General features: G+C 44.2%; 2 protein-coding genes across 4 annotated transcripts in view; one reads left to right on the forward strand and one right to left on the reverse strand.

The window, feature by feature from the left end:
• The window catches only part of DCUN1D1 (defective in cullin neddylation 1 domain containing 1), a 51,435-nt gene that overhangs the window by 458 nt on the left and 25,496 nt on the right, over positions 1-25,481 (forward strand). Inside the window, exons 2-8 of one of the 3 annotated variants that reach the window (XR_008597298.1) lie at positions 12,108-12,324; positions 15,244-15,412; positions 16,637-16,767; positions 18,357-18,439; positions 19,432-19,528; positions 20,763-21,412; positions 22,076-24,833. Coding sequence is in view for 1 of the 3 variants with exons in the window: in XM_054982565.1 (XP_054838540.1) it covers positions 12,108-12,324; positions 15,244-15,412; positions 16,637-16,767; positions 18,357-18,439; positions 19,432-19,528; positions 20,763-20,842 (777 nt within the window). In the remaining 2 variants the exon portion in view is untranslated. Of the gene's footprint in view, positions 1-12,107; positions 12,325-15,243; positions 15,413-16,636; positions 16,768-18,356; positions 18,440-19,431; positions 19,529-20,762; positions 24,834-25,481 lie in introns of those variants that run through there. The other 2 variants (XR_008597299.1, XM_054982565.1) reach the window with 2 other exon arrangements.
• The window catches only part of ATP11B (ATPase phospholipid transporting 11B (putative)), a 120,309-nt gene continuing 102,324 nt past the window's right edge, over positions 7,497-25,481 (reverse strand). Inside the window, exon 30 of the mRNA XM_054982564.1 lies at positions 7,497-9,586. Within this exon, the coding sequence (XP_054838539.1) occupies positions 9,541-9,586 (46 nt within the window). The 3' untranslated portion in view covers positions 7,497-9,540. The remainder of the gene's footprint in view (positions 9,587-25,481) is intronic.

Raw genomic sequence — 25,481 nt, forward strand, 5'->3', positions numbered from 1 at the left:
TCTCCAGCCTATAGAGATCAGTTCCCCTGGAGAAAATGGCTCAGTTGCAGAGACATTCTTCCCCACCAAATCCGGCCCTCTTTAGGCTCCTCCAGGAATTTTGCAGCCTGGAGTTGGCAGCCATATTAGAGGAGGTTTTTTAAAAAAATACTAAGCTTTTTGGAATGGGGGGAATCCGTCCTTTGCTTAGGGGCACTTGTTGGGGCTTTTATTTTGTTCTGGTAGAAGCTTTTTTATGAACCTGTGTGTCCATCCTGTAGATCTATCTGTGGGTGTAAATGTATAACGTGTTTCAGGTAGGAAGAAGCTGTGTTGGTCTGCAGTAAAACAGCAGGATTTGAGTCCAGTGGCACTTTAGAGACCAACCAGATTTTCAGGGTATAAGCTTTTGAGAGTCAAAGCTCCCTTATTCAGATACCTGAGGAAGGGAGCTTTGATTATTGAAAAGTCATACCCTAGAAATCTAGTGGTCTCTAAGGTGCCACCGGACTCAAATCCTGCTTTGTCTTTGTGTCTTTATTCCAGATAGGTGGCTGAGTTGCTCCGTTGCAGCCAAAATAACACACACCTATGGAGTTTTCTTTAAAAGACCAGTGGTGGTATCATTGGTGTCAGAAGCTTTTGTGGCCCAGGGCTGTTTTTGATGGAGGCATGAACCTTCGGTTGGCAGAAAGAAGTAGTGTTATTGTCCTGTTCTTTTTCTGAACCTGACCCATAGTTGGCATCCTAAAAGCTGCGACGCTTGTGCTGTGCAGTGAAAAAACAGACTGGTACCCTGGAGGTGCCTATGATAGGGCAGACCAAGAAGATAAAGTCAAAGAGCACCACTTGTTGGCATTGCCCTTTAGTGTTAGTCTGTAGTTGCAAAATAGTAAAGAGTCCAGTAGCATCTTTAAGACTAATCAACAGTATTGTAGCATAAGCTTTCGAGAACCACAGCTCTCCTTGTCAGGTGCATCTAGATGGTAGGCCTTCCGTGCTTGCAGATAACCTTTGGGTTGGATCTGGTGGCCCATTGCCACTGATGGCAGGGATTTTTGCCAGTGGAGCAACACTTCCTTACATCTTTCCACCTGCTGCAGCCCAAAATGTCCCCCCAAAACTGAGCTCCGGGGAATATAGGGGACTTCCAGGAACAGCACATGCAGTGAGCTACAGGTCTGCAGTGGAACGAGAGAATTGGCAGAACTCATCATCTGATATTAGCAGAAATATTCTGCTGGATCCCAGCCCTTTAATCCAGAATGGCTGTTCATTAGCAACAACAGACCACCAGGATAAGGACTAAATTATGTGACAAACCCAGTAACCAGCTTCTCAGGCAAAACTATTGCAGATTAACAACTTCTGTCATAATCAGCGTCAAGGTAGGCTCAATCACATGTTCATCCTCCAGTGTCTTAATCAGGGCTTTTTTTCAGGGGCAACGTGGGGAAACGGAGTTCCGGAACCTCTTGAAAATGGTCACATGGCTGGTGGCCCCGCCCCCTGATCTCCAGACAGAGTGGAGTTTAGATTGCCCTCCGCGCCGCTCAGCAATCTGAGCGGCAATCTGAGGGCAATCTAAACTCCCCTCTGTCTGGAGATCAGGGGGCGGGGCCACCAGCCATGTGACCATTTTCTCCGAGGGCAACCCACTGAGTTCCACCACCTCTTTCCCCAGAAAAAAAGCCCTGGTATTAATTAACATTACCCATTGGTGCCCTTCCTTAGGGTGAAAAAAGTTGGTCTACATGCGGGTGAATAAGTGGACACAAAATCTGACATAAAAATGAAAATATGCCGAAATGAGTGGGAGACCATTTGAGTCTCCTAGGATAGTTTGTTGTGTGCCTCCAAGTCGCTAGCATCAGAAAGATTTCAGGGAAGCATGATATTACTGCTTTATAATTTATCAGTAAATTTGATTCTGTCAATCTGGATTTAATCTGGAGGTGGGTTTCTTTCCCTATATGTGCATTACATTAGCTTGGCATAAGAAGTATTGTCACCAACGACGACTGTTATGAATTGGTCTCTTTGTTCTTTTGCTATACTATATGTGTGTGTGTGTGTTACACGCCCACAACAATTCCCTTGTAGTTGATGGCCTTTTGGCTCTGTTGTTTACAGTTTTTTCTCTAAACTCAGATGCACATGTTTCTGTGTAAGGAAGACATAGTATGGGTGAATGGGAGTTAAATTCTGGCAACTGAAGATAATCCTTCTGCCACACAAGTTTTATGCCACAGTATGTTCACTACTCTTCAAATGCCACAAGATTCCTCACACTTTGTTTTGTCTGTTTGTTTGACGTTAGTGAACGAAAGTGAAGCTGAAAAGCACTTTTAATTCCCATTTATTTTTTTGCTTTTAGAAATCCTTAAAAAAAAGAGAGCGAAAAAGGAATAAATTCCTACAAGTTATTTTATAGGTTGGCATCCCTGTACTATTTTTGTGTAACCTCTTTCAAATTAATGGGACAGTGCTGTACCAAGGAGCTCGAAAATTGCAATCCCAGTAATTTATTCTCAACTGCATTTATTGTATTAATGGACTTCTGAGATTTCTTCAGGTTCCTTCTGCTTACGTGATCTTGTTACTTGTTGTCTCAGCTGCATAGAACAGGCTTTAAGACATCATATATGATTTTTCAGGAAGTACAGAGAGTGTAACAAGGTTCCCGTTCTACTTAAGGTGCACTTAACTTTGGACTTGGAGAACACACCCTGGAAGTTTTATCCTAATTTGTTGTCAACATACATATTAACATCCAGCTTCCTGGGCAGAGGCTAACACAGTGGAGCATTTATCCAGGGTGCATGTAATTGCTGAGAAGGTATGTTTCTACCATAGTAGGTGTCTCAAGTAGAGCGGGGCATCTTCCTTCCATCATCTAAAGGCAGTCTAGAAAAATAACTAGGGAACAATTGGATGGGTCTTTTTTCCCTAGGCTCAACTCTGGTTATACAGTAAGATTGTAATGGTTTTGTTCCTGCTGACAGAACTTGGAAGTTACAAGATGGTTGGCCGTGTTTGTCTGTCTGTCTGTAGCAGTAGAAAAGAGCAAGAGTCCAGTAGCACCTTTTAAGTGTTAGTCCAGTAGCACCCTTTAAGAGCACCTTTAGTAGCACCCTTTAAGAGCACCTTTAAGTAGCACCTTTAAGAGTCCAGTAGTACTGTTAAGTGTTAGTCCAGTAGCACCCTTTAGTGTTAGTCTGTAGTTGCAAAATAGTAGAGTCCAGTAGCATCTTTAAGACTAATCAATGGTACCTGGTAGGGTATGAGCTTTTGTGAGCCACAGTTCACTTCTTCAGATACCAGCTGCAGAAGTGAGCTGTGGCTCACGAAAGCTCGTACCCTGCCACAAATTTTGTTAGTCTTCTAGGTGCTACTGGACTCTTTCTCTTTTTTACTGCTTGAAGTTACAGTAAATGAAAGTCAATTTGATGTGGTCTTCCCTTACAAACAGATTGTCTTGGAATCATATGCCGCATAAGTCCACTGTTGTAAAATGAATGTGTGTTCTCCCCTGGTTCATCCCCACCTCCACTTCCTTCTGCTTTCTTGCTGTTTTAGACCGTTGTTTTAGACAGTGAGCTCCTCAGAGCAGGGTCAGGGGCTGTCAGCCTCTGCTATGCAGAATCTGTGTGAGTTGATGGTGCTGTATGAATAATAAATTTTCTGGATATTCTCTCAGGATGTAAAATCGTATGGTACATTTTATGGGAACAACTGTTGGCCCAATAACAGGTTGCCAGATTGTATCTCCAGGTAGTATGTGTGCGGCTTTAAATTTCCCAGTGTGAGCAGTGGTCCTGGCTTCTCCTGATCATTATTTTCCTGGCTTTGTGTGCTGCCTCTCCTCCCCCCACCTTCTTAGGTTAGACCTGGTGGTAAGTGATGAGGAAGTGGGCGGGAGAGCCACAGCCGCCGTGTCTGCCACTGACTTTGGGAATTCAAATATATTTGTATGCTTTCGGGCTGCAGTCTGGCGTCCCCGGTAGGGCAGGGTTATATACTTAAGAGTTGTTCAGATGTCTTCCCGAGGCTTTGAAAGAGTTCTCTATCACTCATAGGCTATCTTCTTTATTTTTACCATGAGTCAAATAAAGAGTCTCTTAAAAAATAGTTTCAGGTGGGTAGCTGTGTTGAAAAGTAAGATTCAGGTCCAGTAGCACTTTATTAAAAAAAATAATGAGGGAAGGTCAGCGTGTTCTCCTCAAACTGCTGCGGGTGTTAATCTGTCTGAGACAAAAGGAACTACCTGAATTGTCAGTAACAAGTTCTCTGAAATGGTTCTTGTGGCTGGACAGCTAGCAGTTGGAAAGGCAGGCTTTCAGCAGCGGGGGTCTGCATGTGTTTGAAATGCTCCGCGGCTTGGGTCCAACCTATGCTTGCACCAGTGGAAAGGCATTTCTGTGCTCCAAAAGGGAGGAGGGTGACCTTTCAATTACCGCTTCCTTTAGTAGCTCCCCTCATGCCACAGTGTTCCCAAGGGTCCCTTATTCCTCAGGACTTTTTACAGAAAGCATGGGGGTCTTCAGTAGGAAAGGCTAGGTGGAAATGTCACCAGTGGAGCTCCATATAAAGTTTGTTGAATCCATTCCAAACCAATGTTTTTATATCATAGTGTCAGATACTTGAGATTTATGACATCACTTCGTAAGATCTAATATGAATGCCCAACTGCTTACAGAGTTGCTGTGTTTTGATAGAGGTACATATTTATACTTTTAATAACACCAGTTTGGAGGTTGCCGTTTGTACTTCAGAAATTTAAAAAGTGTTAGCTTTCAAAAGGCAAATGTGTAAACTTCATTAGCAATAACGGGGCACTTTAGGTTTGTTTGTTTGTTTATTTATTTATTTATGCCATTTATATTCTGCCTTTCTCACTGAGACTCAAGGCGGATTACATAGTGTGAGATTAGTACAATCAGCAGCAAGGACAAGGGCAGGCATTTCCATACAGTGTCAAGAACATTTCCATAAACAATGTCATAGTGTGGAATGAGTATTTTCTTACATATATCTGTCTCCATTATGGCCACCTAATGATAGTGGGGACTTATGGGATACATTGCTGACGTAGAATGTTCCAATAAGCATTTCAATAACCTTAGCTAACTTCACTTAGCATACTGGCATATTATTCATGCTTGCATATTAGAGATGGGCATGAAACGAACTATGGAACAAAACTCCGAATGGAACGGCTGGTTCGTTTTCAAAGAAATGTGTTCCGTGGGTCTGCGTTTTTACAGAACAAACGACTTTCCCTACCGTTCCATTCCATTTCTGGTTCGGGAAGCCAGACACTTTGCGCCATTCAATCCATCACCCAGGCAACGGTGGCAGTCTTTTGGTTACCTCCAATCTGAGGCCTCCACACTTGATTGGCAGCTGTCCCTACGAACTAGAGAGCTCCCACTGTGGCCCATCGAGCCAGGAAAAGGGCCAGCCCCTCAAAGTAGCTGCAAGCAGACACTCCAGTTTTTGCCACTGTGAAGAGAAAATGACAGCAAAGGGGGGGACCCATGGATCATGCCTTTCCCGGGGTTCAATTTCTCTGAAACTTGGGTCTTTAGAGGACAGTGAGGACTAGGTTACCTGCAAATTTGGTGAGTATTGGACATTGGGAAAGTCTTGTTTTGTTTGGCTGTGAGCGTGAAGGTGCCTATTCTGGGCTCCCTCGAACTGGTTCAGAACTGGCTTAAGTTTGGCTAATTCGTGGTTCATGTTCCATGAAAATGAACGAACCACGTGGTTCATTCCCCCCCCATTCCGTGCCCATGTCTATTGCATATTAATCATATGTGTGCTGACTTTTACAATAAGCATATATGCACCTATATCAAGTAGAGCCAAAGTGTATAAGCATCTGATTCTAGTTTTAAGCATGCACATTCGTATGGATCAGTCTCTCTACCCCTCACTCATACAAAGGGGTTGCTGTCAGAGACCCTTTCCAACATTGCTTTAGAACTGTTGATCTGACATTAGAAAGTCAAAGGGCTTTTGCAGTTTGGATTATAGCTATAGTTAACTGATAAAGGGGAGCTAGAAGGAGAGAGTTGCAACTTCATTTTTTTTTTAATACCTGTTCCTTTTATTTTAACACAAATTTTTACAAAGTAAACTTCCTGGTATTGTTATACAGGTTTCGGTGGCAACTTCATATTAGCAAAGCCAGCAATAGATTAGGAAAACGCTTGTTAAACCAAAACATCCTCAGTAATTCAAAATCAATTTATGGCCATGGAAGAAGACTCCCTTTTCACGCAAACAGGTTTATGATGGGTAAGCAAGTTTAATTGTTTTGAGAAGCAGATCCTCTGCCCTTGAGAAACTGACAGTCTCCCAGAGAACAGATATCAGAGGTGCCCGTAATGAGGGGAACGTTCTTTGAAACTGTAAATAATTACTACGGTGTGAAGGAACAACCCAAAGGGTTAATTGACCAATGGAATTCTGCTAGCTTATCGATACATTTAAACTTTTCAACCAATTATGTATCTTTCATTAAGAAAATTGCCAGTGAACCCAAAGGTATAAAATTTCATGCATTTGCTTCAGAAGGCAAGACGAATGGGTCTCTGGGTACCTTTTCCCCCTTGCCTGAATTCTTCTTCTGTTGCTTGTACGAACAATATACTATCTCCTTTATTAGACTTCATTCTCTGTGTGTGTATTCATTTCTTTTAATTGGCTAAGATAACCTAACACACACATTTTGGGTACAACAACAGGGTAAATGAATACAAGTTTACAAAGACAATATTAGCAAGGATCCAATATGGGGTTGAAGAATTGCTGGAACAGAACATAATCAATTCTGGGACTTACATTAAACAACTTGAAGCACAGGTAGTATATAGGAGTACATATTTAAAGCAACAGATAATATGTAAGGCAACGTAGTGGTGAAGTCTATGGTTCCTAACTCATTAGCGAAACATCTGGGACACCTTATCAATAAAAAGAGGAGGACTGTTCTTGACATAATGTGTTTCTCTGGACTTTACAATTTGTAAACTCTCAGGACCCAGAGGTGAGGACATGTTGTTCAAGAACAGGACTGTCACTAACTCCTAGTTGTGGTGTAGCTCTTGATTTCCTTGTGTTTCCTTTTCTGCATATGTATCATAAGCCCTCTGCAGAGCCAAAAGGAGGCTGGATAACCCAGCACACTGGATACTTTTCTAGGTGGACATCCTGTGCTCTTTTTTTCCTTTTGTAGAATTTCTTTAAATCAGTGTTTCTCAAACTGCAGCTCAGAGATTTGGGGGCGGGGGGGGGGGCGTTCTGTGTGAAAGCTCCATTGGTTCTATGAACTCTCACATTATGGAACAGTTGTTGTATGTTAGGAAGTCCCCCATATTTCTGTCGGTTCACAAAATGTGTAAAGCAGAATTATTCAGGAAGGCATTCTTGTACCATGTATAGAGCTGGGTCAGCTCAAGAGGTGAGCTCTATTAGAGATAATGTGTGTGTGTGGGGGGGGGTTTCTTCCAGTTTTTCAATCCAGGCCCCACAGCTTTATGTTGTTTTACTAGGAATCTCTGCTGTTAGACTCAAATGTTGTTGTATTTGTAATCCACTTGCTGATTCACTGAGTAGCTTTGTTTCAGTAAGAATCTTCGCTGTTTGATTCCAGCGTTATCACTCAAATGTTATATTTTGTAATCTGTTTACTGATTGAACTGTTCAATCATACTTGTAATCTGCTTAGAGTCCTTGTGAGAAAGGTGGATTATAAATGCAGAATAGATACAATAAATATAAGGAGAGAGGGCGAGTCCCTCTCACACGCATCTGGCTAATACAAAAATGGAGGCCACTCAGTTTTCTAGGAATGGGGAAAGGGATGGAATTGGCCTCCCTTCTTTTGAAGGGTGGGTGGGTGGGTGCTCATAGGAGCATTCTTACTTAACTTCCAGATCACCTCAGAGCACTAACCGTGCTGATTAGTTACTAGATAACAACGGCTCCTTCATAAGAAATTGAATTGTCCAAGTGACATCAAGGAACGCCAGTCTTCGTAAAGTCGTCATAGTCACTTCAGATAGAAAGTTGAATTTGTTTTCATACTGTCTTCCAGTGGCAAGGATTTCCCCATAGAGAGAACTGCTGTTCTATGTTCATAGACAATAATAGCCAATGGCTGTTTTCAACTAAATGCTGGACCTTTCAGGTTTTGTGTGATGTTCATTTTCTCTGTTTCTATGGGCTGCTTTCAGGTTTTTTCCAGGCTCCTTTCTACCCCGGTTCACCCTCTGGCTAAAAGTTATTAACCCATGACAACATTTCTTGCTGCCTCCTGCATAAAACCTCTTCCAGGAAAGGGGTTGAGTAGAACTTTGGACAGGGCCTTTTGTGTTCGGGTTCTATAGGCTCAGCTACCCTCTGAGACCTGACTTGATAGGCCCATCTAAAGACAATAGAAACATTTTTCAGAAACCTTTTTAAAAGTATAGCTGCTATGCATCTCAGTGTGTTGTTTTGAGGATATCAGAAGATGGAGGCCTCTGTGTGTATGCATGCCTTGCTATGTGCTTTAAAGGAGGAGCACGGTGAGGAGGGCTCTGAAAAAAAATTAAATCAAAATAGAGATCCTCAGGTTGCTAACGTCTGAGAACCAGTGCCTATGGCCCCTTCAGAAACTGTGACCTTTTGGCTGTTTTGCAATGAGTGTTGAAAATCTGTTTCAGCTATATGCATCTTTCTCCATTTCCTTTGGTTTACAGCCATTTAGTGTAATATAGTGCAATTTTTGGCTCGTGTATTTTGTAGGTTGCATCTTAGAACTATGCAGATCTCACCTCTGACCCAACTAAGGCTAGTGCGCTTCCTGCTCCATCACAACTAGTCTCCTGGAGAGGGAATTGCAAAATGGTTCCCAGTGCATTAATCCATCACTGGATACAAACTTCTCTGTGTTCTGCAGCCTGCCTCCAGCACATCGGTGCAGAAACTGTTGTGATTGTATCGGGGCTATGATTTGTAAAATCATGTAGTGTGGTCCTCAGCTTCACCCGCCACTCCCTCATTGTGTTATACTTGGGAGGTGATTCACCGGTACTTACAGTGATGTGGTCCCAGTGAAATCAGTTTGCGTGCACTTAAGGGCGGAACTAGTGACATGGGGTTGCTGTCCAAAACATCCATGTTGTGAGAGCATCACATTGTGCGTTCCTCTGCCAGCCAGTGGCGTGGAGTCGGGGAAGAGAAATGTACAACATGATGATGTCACATCTAAGTTACGAGCAGGAGGGGAGAGCTTGACACGGGGCTGCCGTTTTTAGTAGCATCCCTGAGTCTCTAATACGTAGCTTCACCCTAAGAGGTTTGCGCATTGCTTCCTGAGAATTTGAGTTGTCTCTGCAGTCTTAGGATCAGGAACTGTGTGAAATTGACCCCAGTGCTTTGACACTGATTGATGTTTATTGTGAATTGACTGATATTTATTGCTTTGCACTTGAAAGAGGCTGGTGAAGAAGCAATGCGAAATGGGATGTTTTAAATGCTGGCGCACCCGTTGCCAGCTGTCCAGGAGCACTACTGCTCGTCGGTTGGGACCTCCTCATCCACGACGGCTCGGTGCCTGTAAAGAACAAAAAAGATGATTGGTGGATTACTATGGACTACTCTGTATAAAATGTAGTTTGTTGTGTGAAGCTTTGGTTATATTTAAGATATTGTAGATTGGTGGTTTGCAATTGATCACTTCTGTGATAAAAGCATTAATTTGTATGTATAATTGCACTAACCATTTTGGGAATTGATAAATGTTATTATTGGTGATGAAAGATTGGTCTATATAGTTTCCTTGGACTTATTTCCCCCTCTGTACTGTTGTATATTGGAGACTATTCCCCTCTTGTTGGTTTTTTGATTGTCTTAGGATCCCCACCTTGAAAGCTTTGGATGTAGTTGGAAGCTCAGTTGAAATTGGAGGCTTCGGTTGTCAGATGTTTAGGCCTTTACCCCACAGCAAACAAATAGTTAATGCTCATTCATCTTAAAATATGTTCTTCATACAGAATAATATAGTAATGCTCGTTTTTTTCCTCAAACTGTTGGAAATTTTAAATTTGTATTTATCAGGTTAAAGTATTGTAACTTTGTATGATTTTGTTTCTAATTTATTGCAAGTGCGATCCCAGGAATAACTTGAGTAGTTCTGTGCATTCAGATGGATTTGGCCTTATGGAAGAAGGTTGACTATTAATTTGTAGTATGATGTGGCGGGGAGAATCTGCTTTTCAAAGATAATTATTTATTTTTAATATATTTATTTTATGAAAATTATATCCCGCCTTTCTTCCCTCAAAAGGACTGCCAAGGGGGCTAACAGATTAAAACATGCATCATAAAATCACATTTTAAAACCATTAAAACCAACCAAAACCAACACATTGCAAAAGCAATTAAAACCAAAGTTAAAAAGCATACAAAGACATTTTTTGAAAAACCTGAAATGTTTGAAACAATTAAAATGTTAGGCAGAGAGGAGGGATCGCTGCGTGAATGCCAGATGAAACAAAAAAGTCTTCACCCGCTGGCAGGAGATGGCAACAAATAAATTGCTTTGAGCGCTCCTTGGCCCCTGGGTACGCCTAAAGTGGCTCTTTGGATTCCAGATGATAGACCTGTATCTTACGATAAGCATGTTATCACTCCTTTCCATGTGTGAGTTGGTTTAGTAATGTGTGCTTTAAAAAAAACCTCTGTAGCCTTCCACATTTTGGATTCTCTATGGTGTTTTAAGATGGTCATTGTTGTGTTTATATCATTTTGGTGATATTTTGTGTTTTTGTGCTTTATTTGTAAACTGTTTTCTCTTAAAATACACAAAGCAATCTATTCTTTAAAAAAAAGAGATAGAAGCACATCCATTGATATTAATACCAGGATCAGTTAAAAATGAGCACCCTTAACTAAACTTTGCCTTGTAATACATTTTTTTGCCATTATAAGTTAAAGGACACGAAGAGGAACACATTCAACCAAGGTTCTGTTTATCTCATGTGTGGGTTTGTTTATCTCATGTGTGGGTCTACACTTCCTTGCTTAAAGTAGGAAAAAACAGTAACCATATAGAGGAAGAGTTAAGTGATTTCCCACTTTTATAATGTATGACACCACATTTTATCATGTGAAGACTTGCAGTGTAGTCTTAAGCAGAGTTACTCCAATGTAAGCCCATTGATTTCAGTGGACCTAGACTGGAGTAACTCTTCTTAGGATTGTTTTCTGATTTATTTTTTCCTAGTAACTGTGAAAATACCCATTAACTAGAATGCAGAATACATTGTTAGTGTACTCCCCATACCCCAGAGTACGCAACACTGGAAAGCATGCTTTATCTACAATAAATAAGATTTCAGTTAAAGTACATGTCATGATCCGTAGGGACATGGGCATGTTTCCTGCACACTTTGGAGGGTTTTTTGTTTTGTTTTGTTTTGTTTTGTTGACACCTGGTGTGGCCCCAAATAGAACAGCTCTTTAAACTTTGCTTGGTGGTTTTTGCGATTTCATGCAAGAATAGTTTAAAGGCTGCACTTAGGTTTGTTTTGGGGGTGTGGTGGGGGGAAGTTTCTCTTGAACTGCTGAATTCTCAAGCCACCTTTTGAAAGTGGGGGCGCTCTGTAGTTTCTGCAAAGGAATCTCTGTGACAAATGGAGCTGCAGACATATCCCTTTGGGTCACCCTTGTGCTGTCCCCCTCAGGTCACCTGATGTTCTTTTTGTGGAAGTTCTTGAAGATGTGTGGTATAACTATTAATGTGGTTGCTTTCCTATTCCTGTCACAAGTGAGGATGTAAATCAAAGTGCTAGGGAAGAAGAAATGTTACCCACGACAACATAAAACAAGTTTTAAATGTTTTATCTTTATTTTGTGACATGAACTTGTGTGCAGCATTGTGCAACGTAATTTGAATTTAAATCCTTAAATAGACAGAGCCTGGTCAAGATAAGGAATCTAAATCGGCATTAATTTGCCGATAAGGAATCTATATCAGCATTAATTTTGGGGTTGGTGGGGGGGAAGTTAGATGCATCTCTTTAGGCAAGCATAGGGGGAAATTCTACTATCGTGCCTTCTCCTGCTTTTTTTAGAACAAGTTGAAGTCATCACAGAAAGATAAAGTTCGTCAGTTCATGATCTTCACGCAGTCCAGTGAAAAAACCGCTGTGAATTGCCTATCTCAAAATGACTGGAAGTTAGATGTTGCAACAGATAACTTTTTCCAAAATCCTGAACTGTACGTACGAGAAAACATAAAAGGGTCGTTGGACAGGAAGAAGTTAGAACAATTATATAACAGATACAAAGGTGAGTATATTGGCAGTTTCATTTTTTAAAAAAAATGTGCAGCACTTAGCTCTAGATGCTGCCCTATCTGGAAATCAGGCTGTGGCTGGGGCAGAGTGTTTTCAGAGCAGATCGAGGGGTGTGTGTGTGGTGCATACCCCATGAATGAAATCTGACAAAGTGACCTTTGGCTCACAAAAGCATATACCTTGGGGAAAATGTCTTGGTCTATAAGGTGCTGCTGGACTTGACTTCTATTCCCCACAAGCTATAAGCCATTTTTTCTCTTTACTTTGATGCTGTTAAAATCAGTCTCAGAATCCAGTTTCTTTCCTCAAATTTGCATGATCCAAAGTAGTTAAATAATTTATTTCTTGTCCCACCCTGTTTCAAAAAGTCCAGGTGAATACATACCCTTGTGCATAAGTCAAAACGATTGTTTTGTCCTTGAGAGTTGGGAAGATTGGTCTTTGTCCTTGAGATCTGTCTTTCTGCTTGTACATGATCGCTGTCCGGGGTCTGGGTCCCAGCCCCCAGACTTGGTAGGAGGGAACAGCAGGTCAGCCGGGCTGATGGGCAAACAGAGGGGGCAGCCAGCAGACAGGTCAACTGGTCAGCCAGCTGACAGCAGGTCAACTGGTCAGCCAGCTGACAGCAGGTCAACCGGTCTGACTGGCAGGCAGAGGGGGCAGCTGGGGGACAGCAGGTCAACCCCTCCCACAGGCAAATGGAGCCAGAACCTGCCGGTGCCAGGGGCAAGGGGCAAAAGCCCAGGGCCTCAGGAGGCAGGGGGAGACAGAGAGAGGCCAGCGAGTCCCACTCCCCTAGGGAGGGAAAGGGGGCTAGGCAAGGCGGAAGGGGGCAAGGGCAGAGGGATTGGAAGCTCAGCAGTCACCCACCCAAAGACCTTACCTGAGGAGGAGAAGCAGCAGCAGCCCCAACAACCCAAAGCCACGCCCCAGCTAGAAAATAGTAGCCTGGCCCAGGAGTTGCCAAAAGCCAAGCCACTCCAGGTGGGGCTATTGGAGGCGCTCTGCAGGAAGCCCTGGGCAACCAGCCAAGGAGCCACAGCTGGACCCACCTTCAGCCATCAGCTCAGCCAGGGAGGCTGGGCTGCTAGCCAGGGGACTGCAGCTGGACATGCCTTCAGCAATCAGCCAAGGCAGGGAGGCTGGGCAGCCAGAGAACAAGGCACAGCTGGTGCTGGTCAGTGGGGCCAGATCAGCTACCCCAGCTGCAACTGCTTGGTGCAGCCAAAGGCCAGGCTGGAAGAGGGGTGGGGCAGTAGGAGGAAGCCCTATAAAAGCTGGCTGGGAAGAGCCCTGTGGTGATGGGTGTGAGTGAGGAGTGATGATGTGGAGTGAGAGCAGTAAGATGCAAGGGTGGAGGCTTGGAGGAGAGTCCTGGAAGGGGAAGATGAAGGAGGGCGCAGAGGGTAAGCAGGCCAGGTTGAGCAGGCCAGCGAGTGGACTGAGAGGGAGTCTGGGTGAGGTATACCGCCCCTCCTTCCACAGAGCAGGGTCCTGCAGATTCCCTGGCCCCCCTGTGACGTCAGGAGCAGACCGCCCAGTGCCACGCCCAGCGGCAGCGGCGGCAAGCCCTGACAATCGCAGTTTCTTTGCCCACATGCCTGCTTTATAATCCAAGCCAAACTCATTCAGAGGGATGAGTGGGATCACAGTTGTCATTCACAGTGTCTGAATTTGGAAGAAATCAAAGGACTTGTCCGTGGCCAGTAACTAGCAGCCAGGCCCATACAGTTAAAGCAGCCAACTCCTTTCCCACTGCTCAGTTCCTCGGCTTCTTTGCCTTAACTTTGCAAAGAGATGTTCAGGGGGTGATTTCCTCTGGCTGTGGGTGCCCTTATCCTCGGCGTTTTCTGCCATCTCATCCAAGAGCAGCAGGTGCAACAGTTAGAATGAACCATAGTCTCCCTAACTTGAGAATGCAGCAGTTTCGAAATGTGGCTGCTCGGCTACATTTGAAATGTGCCCAGGTCAAGCGTGATGATTCATCATTGCTTGGAAGAGTGTCTACTGATTATAGATGATAAGGCGAGAGTTTCCATCAACAGGCCTATTGGTCTGTAGCTTCAAACGGCCCACTTTTTCCTGTTGCATCTCCCTACCCTTTTCCAGCCTCTCTTCCAGTTCTTTGCAAAATCATTTTCCGGTGCCTGGAACGCAGGAAGGGCTTCCTTCCTTTTCTCCCTAGAAATTGTATCCTAATTTCTACTTATAAGGAAGAAAATCCCATCCTTCCATGAAAAGGAGTTGACCAAGTTTGGTTCACAGTGATTAGTTTCTTAATCACGGTGTGGTGTCAGAGTCTCTCTACACGAGACATCTGACACGTGAAGAACACATGTTGGGAGATGCAGAGTTAGCCGGGAAGGGTAGTTTAAAAAGACAGAGCTGGCGGCAGGCCAAAGGCTTTGCTATACACTGGAGCTGTGTGAAGGGGCTGTGAAATGCCAGAAGGGAAACTTCAGCCCATTAAAACCTCTCCAGGTCCAAGCCCGGCTCTAGAAGGCAGCTCCAGCCCATTTCCATTCCTCTGGTTGCAATCCCATAAGGTTTTAGAGAGGTGAAATTGACAGAGCCTTTTGGGAGGCGAAGATGAAATTAACAAACCCTCAGGATCGATCTCCATCAGCTCTGTCTTTTTAAACTACACTTCCCAACTAACATTGTGTCTCCCTACACATGATGAACATGCTCCAAGGCATCACGTGTAGAGGGAGTCTAACATAAGAGCATTTCTAGAGCATTTCAGTGTGTGAAAGGATAAATAGTGGCTGCTGGCCCTGTATACTTCTGGGGTGAGAGTGACATTTCTTATGCCTGTATTTTGTCCTTGAAATGGTGCCCAGCTGCATTCCTCTTAGTAGAGAGACCTTCAGAATGCTGGCGATTCTCATTTATTTTATTTCCCTTCTAGATCCCCAGGATGAGAATAAAATTGGCATAGATGGTATACAGCAATTTTGCGATGACCTAGCGCTGGACCCCGCCAGTATTAGCGTATTGATCATTGCCTGGAAGTTTAGAGCTGCAACACAGTGCGAATTCTTAAAGATGGAATTCATGGATGGGATGACAGACCTGGGGTAAGTGCCCGAGCAGCATAGGAAACTCACCCAGCCCTGAACTGTTGCTGTGCAAGCCAATTGAAGCAGAATCTACTGATACCGAAAGCTTGCTGGGTGACCTTGGGCCAGTCTCACACTCGAAGCCTAACCTACTTCTGGGGCTAAAATGGAGGTGAGGGAAATGATGTAAGCTGCTTTGAGTCCCCATTGGAGAGAAGAGCAGGCTATGAAAGAAGTAAATAAACAAACAACAGACACAGGGAAGATTTGCCTGCTTGTGAGCACAAAGGAACAACTAATATGTGTACTGTTGATTTCCTAATGCTGAGGCCAGGCAGTGTTTTATATGTTGAGTCACAGCCACGAATTCTTCTGGACGCGTGCCATGCAAAGGACTTTGGCAGCTCCCTCCCCCCACCCCCTCCTCAAGGCTCATAGTTGGGACCCATAGTAAGTCCAGCGACGCCGAAGCTGGGAACCTTCTTCCAAACCTAGGTTCTCTTCAGAATATTCTTTTTAATATAGCTGCAAACTTCTTGGTATAATTGCACGTGAGCTTTGAGGCATGCTGAGGGCATATTTCTGCATGGCCATCATTACACCCCTGTTGATACGTTTCTTTAATTCTGTGTGTGTTCCTAGAACAGAGAAACAAACCATCCACTGACTGTGTCTGAAGAAGGGAGCTCTGAGTCACTCTCGGAAGCTTACGCTCTGAAAATCTTGTTGGTGTCTGAGGTGCCCGGGATTCAAATCCTGCAAACCGTGCACTAGATCATTTGAATTTAAACAGTCACGTTGCTAAGGGTTGTGCTTTAGGTATCGGCTTGACTGTTTTTTCCTACTGTGCACCTCTGCAACCATATTGACAGTTCTGAACATAGAAAGCGTTAAGAGTCAGAAGTGGTGGTTGGTGTTTTTATTTTTGTGGAAATGGTCTTAGCTTGCTCTTTGGAACCATCCAGTTTTGGGCCGTTGATGTACATTTGTGTTGTTTGCCACTGGTTATACAAAACAAAATTTCAAGGATTTTTAGATAAATAACATGCTGGAATGCAGGGACCCATTCTACTACTGATGGTGCCTTCCAGAGGAAGTTGGGTCCACAGGATCTAACTCAGTCTTACTCTGTCCTTTATTAAAGCAACTCTTCAGTCATGAATATCGTTTTTAAAAAGCGCTTTAAAAATATGTGGCATAACATCTAACATACAGGTTTTTTCCTCCCTAAACAAATAACAGCTGTGACAGCATAGAAAAACTGAAGGCTCAGCTTCCTAAAATGGAACAAGAATTAAAAGAGCCAGGAAGATTTAAGGATTTTTATCAGTTTACTTTCAACTTCGCGAAGAATCCAGGACAGAAGGGTTTAGGTATGTATGGTCAGTTGCTGACTTTTTCCTGTACAGAAATAGGTGAGCCAAGCCATAGAAAGAAAGACAGAATCCCTGCGGGGCTGCTGCTGAAGCTGATGAGAGGAAACTCCTTCTTGGCCCTGCATCTGGTGATCAGAGTGGCATTAGCCCTCTGAACTTCCTAAGCTAATCTTTCTTTGGCCTTCCTGGAAAAGCCCGTCTCCCCTGATGTGCTCCTGCCTCAGGTGCTGTCAGCGAGCTCTGTGTTTCCAGTGGCCCTTTCAGATTTTCTGTTTGCCAAAGCAGCTTCCTTTGCCTAGTGGAAAACTCCTCCCTCAGAATTCAGAAAGTTGTCTTTGAGGGAGACTACAAGTGACAGCTTCCCTGTGTTTTAAACCCGTGTCTGCTGACACCATGTGTAATTGATTTGTAGTTTTTAAACACAGATTTGCAAGGTCCCCGTCCAGAGCAGGGGTGCAGCGGGGCAGCCCTAGTTGTGCAGGCCTCCTTTCCTCCTGCTCTTGCTTCCTGGCTGGTGAGCCCGGCCACTGTCTCCCTGCCGTTAACTATGCCCACCAAACATGTTCAAGGAGCAAGAGACTGCCTGGCTGTCCACTGTGCCTGGGGGGTGTCACTTGGCAATCCTCACGGTATACAAAAATGAAAGGTTTTGTATTTCGAGTGGCTTTGTATTTCTTTTGAAAAGCAGGGTTGGAGTGTTCCTCAGGAATAGTGCAGAGTGACTCATGAGCACGTAACTATCCTGGGAGGGCGGGTGCATTGTGAAAGTGCCCACCTGAAAGCTCAGATTCTGCTCGGCTTACAGACCCTTGCACGTGGTCCTGTGAATGCTGACAGTGATGGATTCAGAGAACTTCCTAATCTGGAAGGAGCTGGGATGGAGGAGGGCCGAAACACCTCCAGTTCCTTGTGCCTGTCGAAGCTGAGCGCCGCCTGCCCTGCCCCCCCCCCCTCTCCCTGGCCCCTTTGCAAAGAAGCAGCGCTGAAGCTGAGCCTGAGCCTTCCCCTCCCCACTTGCAGGTTCATTGCTAAGCTGGGCATGGGGAGGCGGACCAGGCAGCACACAGGTGTCGAGAGGGGCAGCCGGGTCTCAGTCTTCCTCCTGCATCTTCTTGGGCGAGCTGACGGATCAGCAAGCCAGCTTGACTAGGGCTGTCCCACTGTGCGCCTTGGGGCTCTCTGTTGAAAAACGACATGTCAGTTTTAAAAAGTATCAGCAGACACAAGCTTAAAACCCAGGGAAGCCGTCACTTGCAGTTTCCCTCTTTGTCACTGCGTGGGGACGTGGAGTGAAGCCCCAGTGCAGTCTTTAAACACTCTGGTCCGCATTAGATGTTGTCTTCAGTTGTAGCTGTGGCAGAGGGAGCAGCTTTCCAAATCTTGCAGCCTTCCATGCCTCTTGTACTGAGTTTTCCTTAGTAAGCTCCAGTTTATTGTGCTTTCCCAGCACTGCTAATATGCCAGGTGAGGTGAAGGAGAGGGGAGAGCTCACCACTCACCTGTTACTGTGCTTTCAGAACGGATGGCTTAAAAATGTCCGGTTTTGTTTGGTGTTCAGTTATCGATGCATGTTTTTTATGTTGCAGATTTAGAAATGGCCATTGCCTACTGGAATTTAGTACTTCATGGAAGATTTAAATTCCTAGACTTGTGGAACAAATTTTTATTGGTAAGCAGAAATATTGTTAGGAGCGATCAGGTTTTGCCTGGCGTTATTGCCTGGCCGTTCCAGAAGAGACCCAGATCGACCTTTGCTGTCAGTTCCCTGTCTGTGGCTGATACCTGTAAGGTGGATCTGGCCCCAAAGCTGGCTGGCTGCTGTTCTTGCCACCAAACCGTTCTTTGATTTTAAACTTGGAAGAGGAAAAATGGATGTGGAGATTACGATGAGCCAGAAACCCCAAGCGGAACGTATCCCGTGTACGATGTAAGAAGTAAATAAACAACAGACACAGGGAAGATTTGCCGTGTTCGCCATTGACTGGGCTTGCAAAAACGGATGGAGAGATCAAGTGCCACCACCTGGCAGGTTGCAGTGCAGGGCTGGCACATGGGGTTATGGGGGGAGGAGGGGCGTTCTGTGTTGGGCCAGGCCATTGGCCCATCTAGCCCAGTATTGCCAGCATTGCAGTCTCCAGGGTCTTAAGCAGAAGCTTTTCCCAACCTCTAATTCTTGAGATTCTTTTAACTGCAGAGATACCTGTAGCCCTGTGGAGACAACCAGCCTGCCTGTTGACTCACTGCATGGGGAGGGACAGTGGTCATCCGCACGGTGCAAACATACAGAATAAGCACTCACATGCACGCTTCCTCCCTGTGATCACCAGCATTCAGGAAACAGCATCACTGATCACAGGAAGGGGGCCTTTGTGCGGGCACTTCCTTTGCATGTTTGCACCAGGCAGACAACTTGGTGATGGCACAGAGGCACAGATGGTGGGGTTGAGGCGGAGGTGAGGGACACAGGGTGTTCTCTGTAGAGCTGGTCCACCACCTGTCACTTTGGGTATCTTGCACTGAGCGGGTCTTTGTGGCTTATTAAAAGCCCCTTCCAGCTCTAGGGTTCTGTCTTTGAGCTGCGGCCTCTCCCATGGGCCTGCAGAAGACTTTGTGCCCAGATCCCCCTTCTGATGACAACAGTGTGGTTTTTCTCTCCCCCAGGAACATCATAAAAGATCTATACCGAAGGACACTTGGAACCTTCTTCTAGACTTCAGTACAATGATAGCAGATGATATGTCTAATTATGACGAGGAAGGTAATGTTGCAGCCTGGCCTTGTTTGGTATCTAGAATGCTTTTGTTTGCGTGCCCCCTCTGGCAGCCCAGTCCTTTAGTGCACACCTTCTCCTTCTCTGGGATTTCACCCTGCAGTCGTTTCTCGATGTGCTTAGTCTCTGCTTGCAGAGCCTTCGGCGGCCTCTTCATGGCTTTTGCTAGTGCTGTGAGATGCTGTGTTTTAATTGGGAGGAGAGCAGCCGATGAACAAAGAGCATTGTTTGTCCATCTTCTGGAATACAAGGCCAGATACTCTGCTTCAGCTAGACAGCTTCTTGTCCAAAAGGGTGCTCTCTGTGACTCTGTGCTCTGCGATTATTATTTTTTTAAAGTCTTGGTATGTTAAAAATGAGTATTTTACCATCACTTAATCCATTTTGCGTTATTTATTTTCTTTCTTTAGAATTTTTTTAAACCTGCCTTTTGACATTTCCAAAGTGAGAGGGGGGAATGGATTTGAGCACACAACAAAAATATTTTTATTCCAATAAATAACACAGACATATGGAGATATTTTAGAAAACTATGTATCAGAGAGACTGGTTGGAGGTAGCATTTATCAGGACTGGGAGATCCATGTTCGAATCTCCATTGAGTCATGAAACTCACTGGATGGCCATAGACAAGACACTCTCTCTCTCTCAGCATAGCCTACCTTGTAAAGTTGTTGTGAGGATCTATATAGGAGAAGGGGAGAAATGTGTATGCTGCCTAGAGCTCCTTGGAGTAAAGATGGGATTAAAAATGTGATAGAAAGGAACACTGAGTGACCGGGGTGGGGTGGGCGTCGGGTCCTTGTGGCTTTTAATAGGAATCATCTTAAATGTTGATGACTGATGATATATTCTGTGGTAATGAGCGAGTGTGAGTGAAAAACTTCTCGAGTACTCCCCTGCCCCAGGTTGGTTGCTAGCCTTAGGCCAGCTGCTGTACCCCTCTCCGCATATGTGGGTTGTCATTGTTAGGCAGGTTTTAAGTTCCACTGCCTTCTGCTTTTATTGGGGAATGTTTTACCCTTGCTGATGGTTTGCACTGGTCTCGCCAGCAAACCTGTTATGAAGATACTTGAGATGATGTGTCCACGAAGCACTTGGAGTGTACTGTGTGTCGTTCCTCTTTCCTGATACTTTCCTCCTGACCTGAAGGTTTCCAGTTCTCGGTTTTGTGAAACGTTTTTTGTGAGCCGTATTAATGCGTCTGCCTTTCTCCTTCCAGGGGCATGGCCAGTTCTTATCGACGACTTTGTGGAATTTGCACGCCCTCAAATTGCCGGGATAAAAAGTACGACAGTGTAGTGCTAAACGAACCTTCTTGAATGTACATAGTCTGTACAAATAAAAATAATGAGGAAAAATTGCACAGTCAATTTCTGCTGGCTGGACTGAACAGGACTGAAGACCAATCCTCAAGAAGCAACGACGGAGGGTTGAGGCAAACCTTTTAAGGATCTACCTTGGACCATATCAGACTGCGGCTGCCTTGGGCTTCTCTCGTAGCCTGGGCCAGTCTTTGCATATTTAAAAACTCCAGCAGTGTGGATTTTTTTTTTAAATGGCGCACCCTCATCATTTCCATAAACCTTAAATTGTGTTGGGTGGTCATTCTTTTGAAATTTCTGGTTCCACGTTAAGCACACCCTGTCTTCATCAAGCAAACACCTTTGGCATAAGATTTCCACAGATCCGTATCTCATCCCATTTGTTTTTGCTTTATTTTGCGCTGTTGTTTTAAAGAAAAAGCTCTTCTGACATAACGTGCTTCTGGGCTGGCTGCAAAGACTCTGCTGTTGGAGAACGCCTTCCGAGAGTGATGTGGTTGAGGATGTTGGAGCTGGTCTCTTAGAGCCAGTGCTGTCAAAGTGAACGGTGAGGGGTTTTTGTTGTTGTTGTTGTTTGTTTAACGCAAATGTAAGGATGTCCTGACAAAAGGCTGGCTTCTTCCTTCCCCCCTTCCTCTCCATATCAGGCTAAATAGGTGCTTGACTGAAGTTTAATTGTATCCATGAAAAACACTGTTGAAAACACAGCACAGATACTGTGCACGTAACAGTGCCCCTGTTTGAATACCATAGTCAGAAACACTGGGTGCCTAATATGACAAGCCGCATCGCCCTCTGGGGGCCCTGGCCTCCAATAGCTGGATCCTAAATAACTTGTTCAGTTTCTGCCTCTTATTGCTGGCCATTGCTGGCCGTTTCCTTTTCTGTGGTTCCCAGTGGCTGCCAGTCCCCCTGCTGCCGTTGTTCTTTATAATACTGCATTAACAGTACGAAAGGGAGGCTGGCTGGAACTGAGGGTGCCTGCGGCCATCAAGGTCAGTAGGCGTACAGGACCGGTGAGGTCTCCCGAAGCTTCCAGGAGGAGACTTTGGCTTGCTGTGCAATTCGATTGTCTTAGGTCAGAGGTTGGCAGCCTCTTCAGGGAATCAGGACTCCCCCCCCGCCCCCCCCCCCCCCCGTTGGCCCTCTTGAGATTGGTTGGTTTATCCACTTTCGTTTACCTAACTCTGCTGCGTCTGTCCTTTTTCAGTGGTTGCCTCAAAATAGGCAGAGCAGGCTATGGCCCGAGCTGAAATGTTGTTTGCGACTTCTAGCGAAGGCGGCGGCAGCCAAATGAGGACTAGCCAGTTTCATCTCAAGTGCAGGTCATAAGTTGCTCACCACTGGCTCTTAAGCGTTGCCCAATAAAACTCTGTGGTATCGTGAACCTCAGCTCTTTGTCTAGACCATCTTCTCTCCCTCTCCCCCCGCTTTAAGTTCTACTGAAATGTTAAAACTTGAATACAATACTAAATGCGTACTCGAATTCCCTGTTAAAGCCAGGGAAGGGTTTTGATTGTTGGATTGGAATAATGATGAGTGCGATACAAAGCTCTTCTACAGTTAATGGGCTGAGCCACATAATACCAGTGTTGGTGACGCTAGCGGTACTGCCGTAATGGACAATGCCATTTATCGGCATTTATCAAACAAAATGCAGATCACTGGCTGCCAGATGGAGGCATTGCTGCCCTGACCCAAAGCTCCGAGGGAGCTCTAGTGCACATGTGGATCCTTCCCGGCAAGAGCAGAGCTGTTCTGGTCACATCCCTGTTGGCAACAGAGGTGAATGCACATACAGTGTTCTTGCCAGCGTTGGAGTCCCTGTTTGTGATGGGTCAGAGTGGAAGGGTACATTTTTTCCAAGCGAGTATAAACTATGTCGAGCACAATCCAGCCAAAGCGCTGAGCACTTTGAAGAGTCCAGTTTATTTCAGTGGGAGAGAGTTAAAAATGGACCTGACAGTTTAGCCGAGCTATTCGTAACTTAAAAATGTGCTTAACTTTGGCTCGATCGTGCTCTGACTTGATGCAGAACATTTCTTGGGAACCATAAGTTACGTGGACTGCCCTGTGGGCTTCTGCATATATTCCTTCTTCTCTTTTCAGCATTATCACAAGTACCATTATGTCTACCCCAAGGAGAATCTTGATTCATCGCTAGCTTTCCATCAAAGATTGAAAGCAGAATTAAGCAGAATTCAATCCAAAGATTGAAGCAGATTGAAAGCAGAATTAAGTCAGAGCTGTCTGTAGTTTTAACCCTGGAATAGATGCAGTGCTGAGAAGAGGAGAGGAGAGGGAAGCCCCAGGGGTCTCTGTATGATTCAGAGTTCAAGGTCTGTTAGATCTCTACTGGGTCTGTATATGCCCAAGTACAAGCCTGTACTTGCTCATTTTGGGGGGTTTTATTAGATAGCACTTGAAAAATGCCTTCTGCTATAATGTCATGGAACTCCGTGAGCAAAGACAAATTTCCCTTTCGAGGCGTTGAAAAATCCATTCTAATAATTAAGAATGAGATGTTCAGGCTCTGCCTATTTCATGGTGTCTCAATGTCTGACGTCTCATTTATCCTTGAAATTAAAAACGCGCTTTAATACACATACTAGAATAACTTGGGGGGGGGGGAGTAGGTATTAACTGCTTAATACTTTTTAAAAAACCCTTCTGTAAATCAAAGTGGTCGGAACGACCCCTCCCCTCTTCCCAGCAGTGCCTTTTTGGCAAAACTTAGAATTGCGTAACATTGGGAATCTCTTCTGCTGCTGGGAGTGTCAGACAAATATATTTGCTTTCCTGCTTTCAGTGTTTTTTCTCTCTCTCTTGTGTAAATATCAGTGGAGACTTGAATTATGAAAACTTTACAAGGTGTGTGTGTGTGTGTGCGCTAGTTTCTGTCTTAAGGAAATTTGGGTACAGTTTTTCCAGACCGATTCATTGATGTATGCTGTGCTATTTTTTTGTGTTGGTGTTCTTAGTATTTTTTCCCCCTTTAAATGAAACGTACTTAACTCTGCCCCTGTGCAGAAGTCGTAGAGTTGGGGCATACACGCCGTGCTGTTTTTGTTTTTTTAAAATAGATTATTTCTTTTGCAACGTTGAGGCCTTTTCAACAAAATGGATTTTGCCATCAGTTTGGTACTACACAATTTATAATTACTGTGTAATTATAAAACAGCATTTACATAAAGCATTGCTGTCTTAAATAGCAGAGAAACGAAGGTTATTTTGTGTGATTGCATCTCCGGGGAGTAAAGGTTCAGCCTGTCAGGCGCAAGCTGGCCTGCCCCTTCCCTTCCGGGGGCTGAGCACACTTGAAGCAGCGCTTAGTTGGGTTGTGCCCAGTAGCAGAAACACTTGGTTTAACGATGGTTTGTTTCTGAACCTAAATGCCTGCTTGTGTGTGTGTGTGTGTGTGTGCGCGCGCGCACGTGTGCGTGTGCATGAGAGAGATTTTTTTGTTTAAAAGTTACAAATCGTTACCTATTTGATTTTACTATTCATGAAAACAACTCAAGGGCCGTTTTCACACGTCTTACCGGCCGCTAAGAAATCGTGCAAACCGCTGGGAACGACGGCGTCTTCCTGGCACCATTTCCTATCATGACTCTGATGGGAAATTGCGCCAGGAAGACACCATCGTTGTGGAAGTTTTGCGTGATTTTGCATGGCTGGTCAGACGTATGAAAACGGCCAAGGTTTGATCTAACAGTAACTTTCCTTACATAAATAATTTTCCTTTTGCCAAATATTAGGAAATAAAGATGAGTGGATGCTTTAAAAATAAAAAAATGAATATTTTTTTTATACTAAAATGTAGATTTAGAAATATCCAGGGCATTTGGGAATCATGGTTTTAATTTCTGCCACGTGATCCGCATCATTTTGTAGGTTGAACTGTAACTTTTTACAAAACTCCCTCTTATGAACCACAGGCAATAAAGTACAAGCCCAGTTGTCCTGGTCGAACCTTGTATTGAATTATTTCAGTTAAAAGTTTTTTTTTTTAAATTCATGGCAAGGAGGCATACACGAGAGTTGTAAACTGCTAACATCATCCTTTTTCACCATGAAACAGGAAGATTGCAGTTGGACCATGTAGATATTCTTATTTCCATCCATGGCCCATTGGTCTAAAATACCTTAATATTGGCGGGTGGGAGAGGAATGTGGCATCTCCATGTTTAATGCGGCTGGTCCAAAGCTGGAGCATTATGATTCTTTTGAACGACCTGTTAAATAAAGTAACTTATTTCTTCAAAACTGTCTTATTATCTGTCTGATGAATGTTTTAAAATTTAATATAACTTAAAAAAGCTTTTTAAAAAACAACTTTAGTCATTCATCTTTTGTTTTTAAAAGCAGAGTTTGACATTTCTGTAGACTCTCTCAAGAGATGTGCAGGTCAGTTTCGGATGACTTCACACATTGCACTGAAGCAGATCTGCATTCGTCACTGATGGGTGTTCAGCTACTCGCAGCTTCATAGCAAGTGTTCCTACACGGTGCATGCATTTACTACATTCATACGTTTCATTTAAGAAGTATACTTAAAATGCATACACCTAAAAATGGAATGTGGTAGTGGTCCTTAGATTCTTGATACATGGGAA

This window comes from Eublepharis macularius, chromosome 6 (assembly GCF_028583425.1).
Source record: "Eublepharis macularius isolate TG4126 chromosome 6, MPM_Emac_v1.0, whole genome shotgun sequence".
Lineage (NCBI taxonomy): Eukaryota > Metazoa > Chordata > Lepidosauria > Squamata > Eublepharidae > Eublepharis > Eublepharis macularius.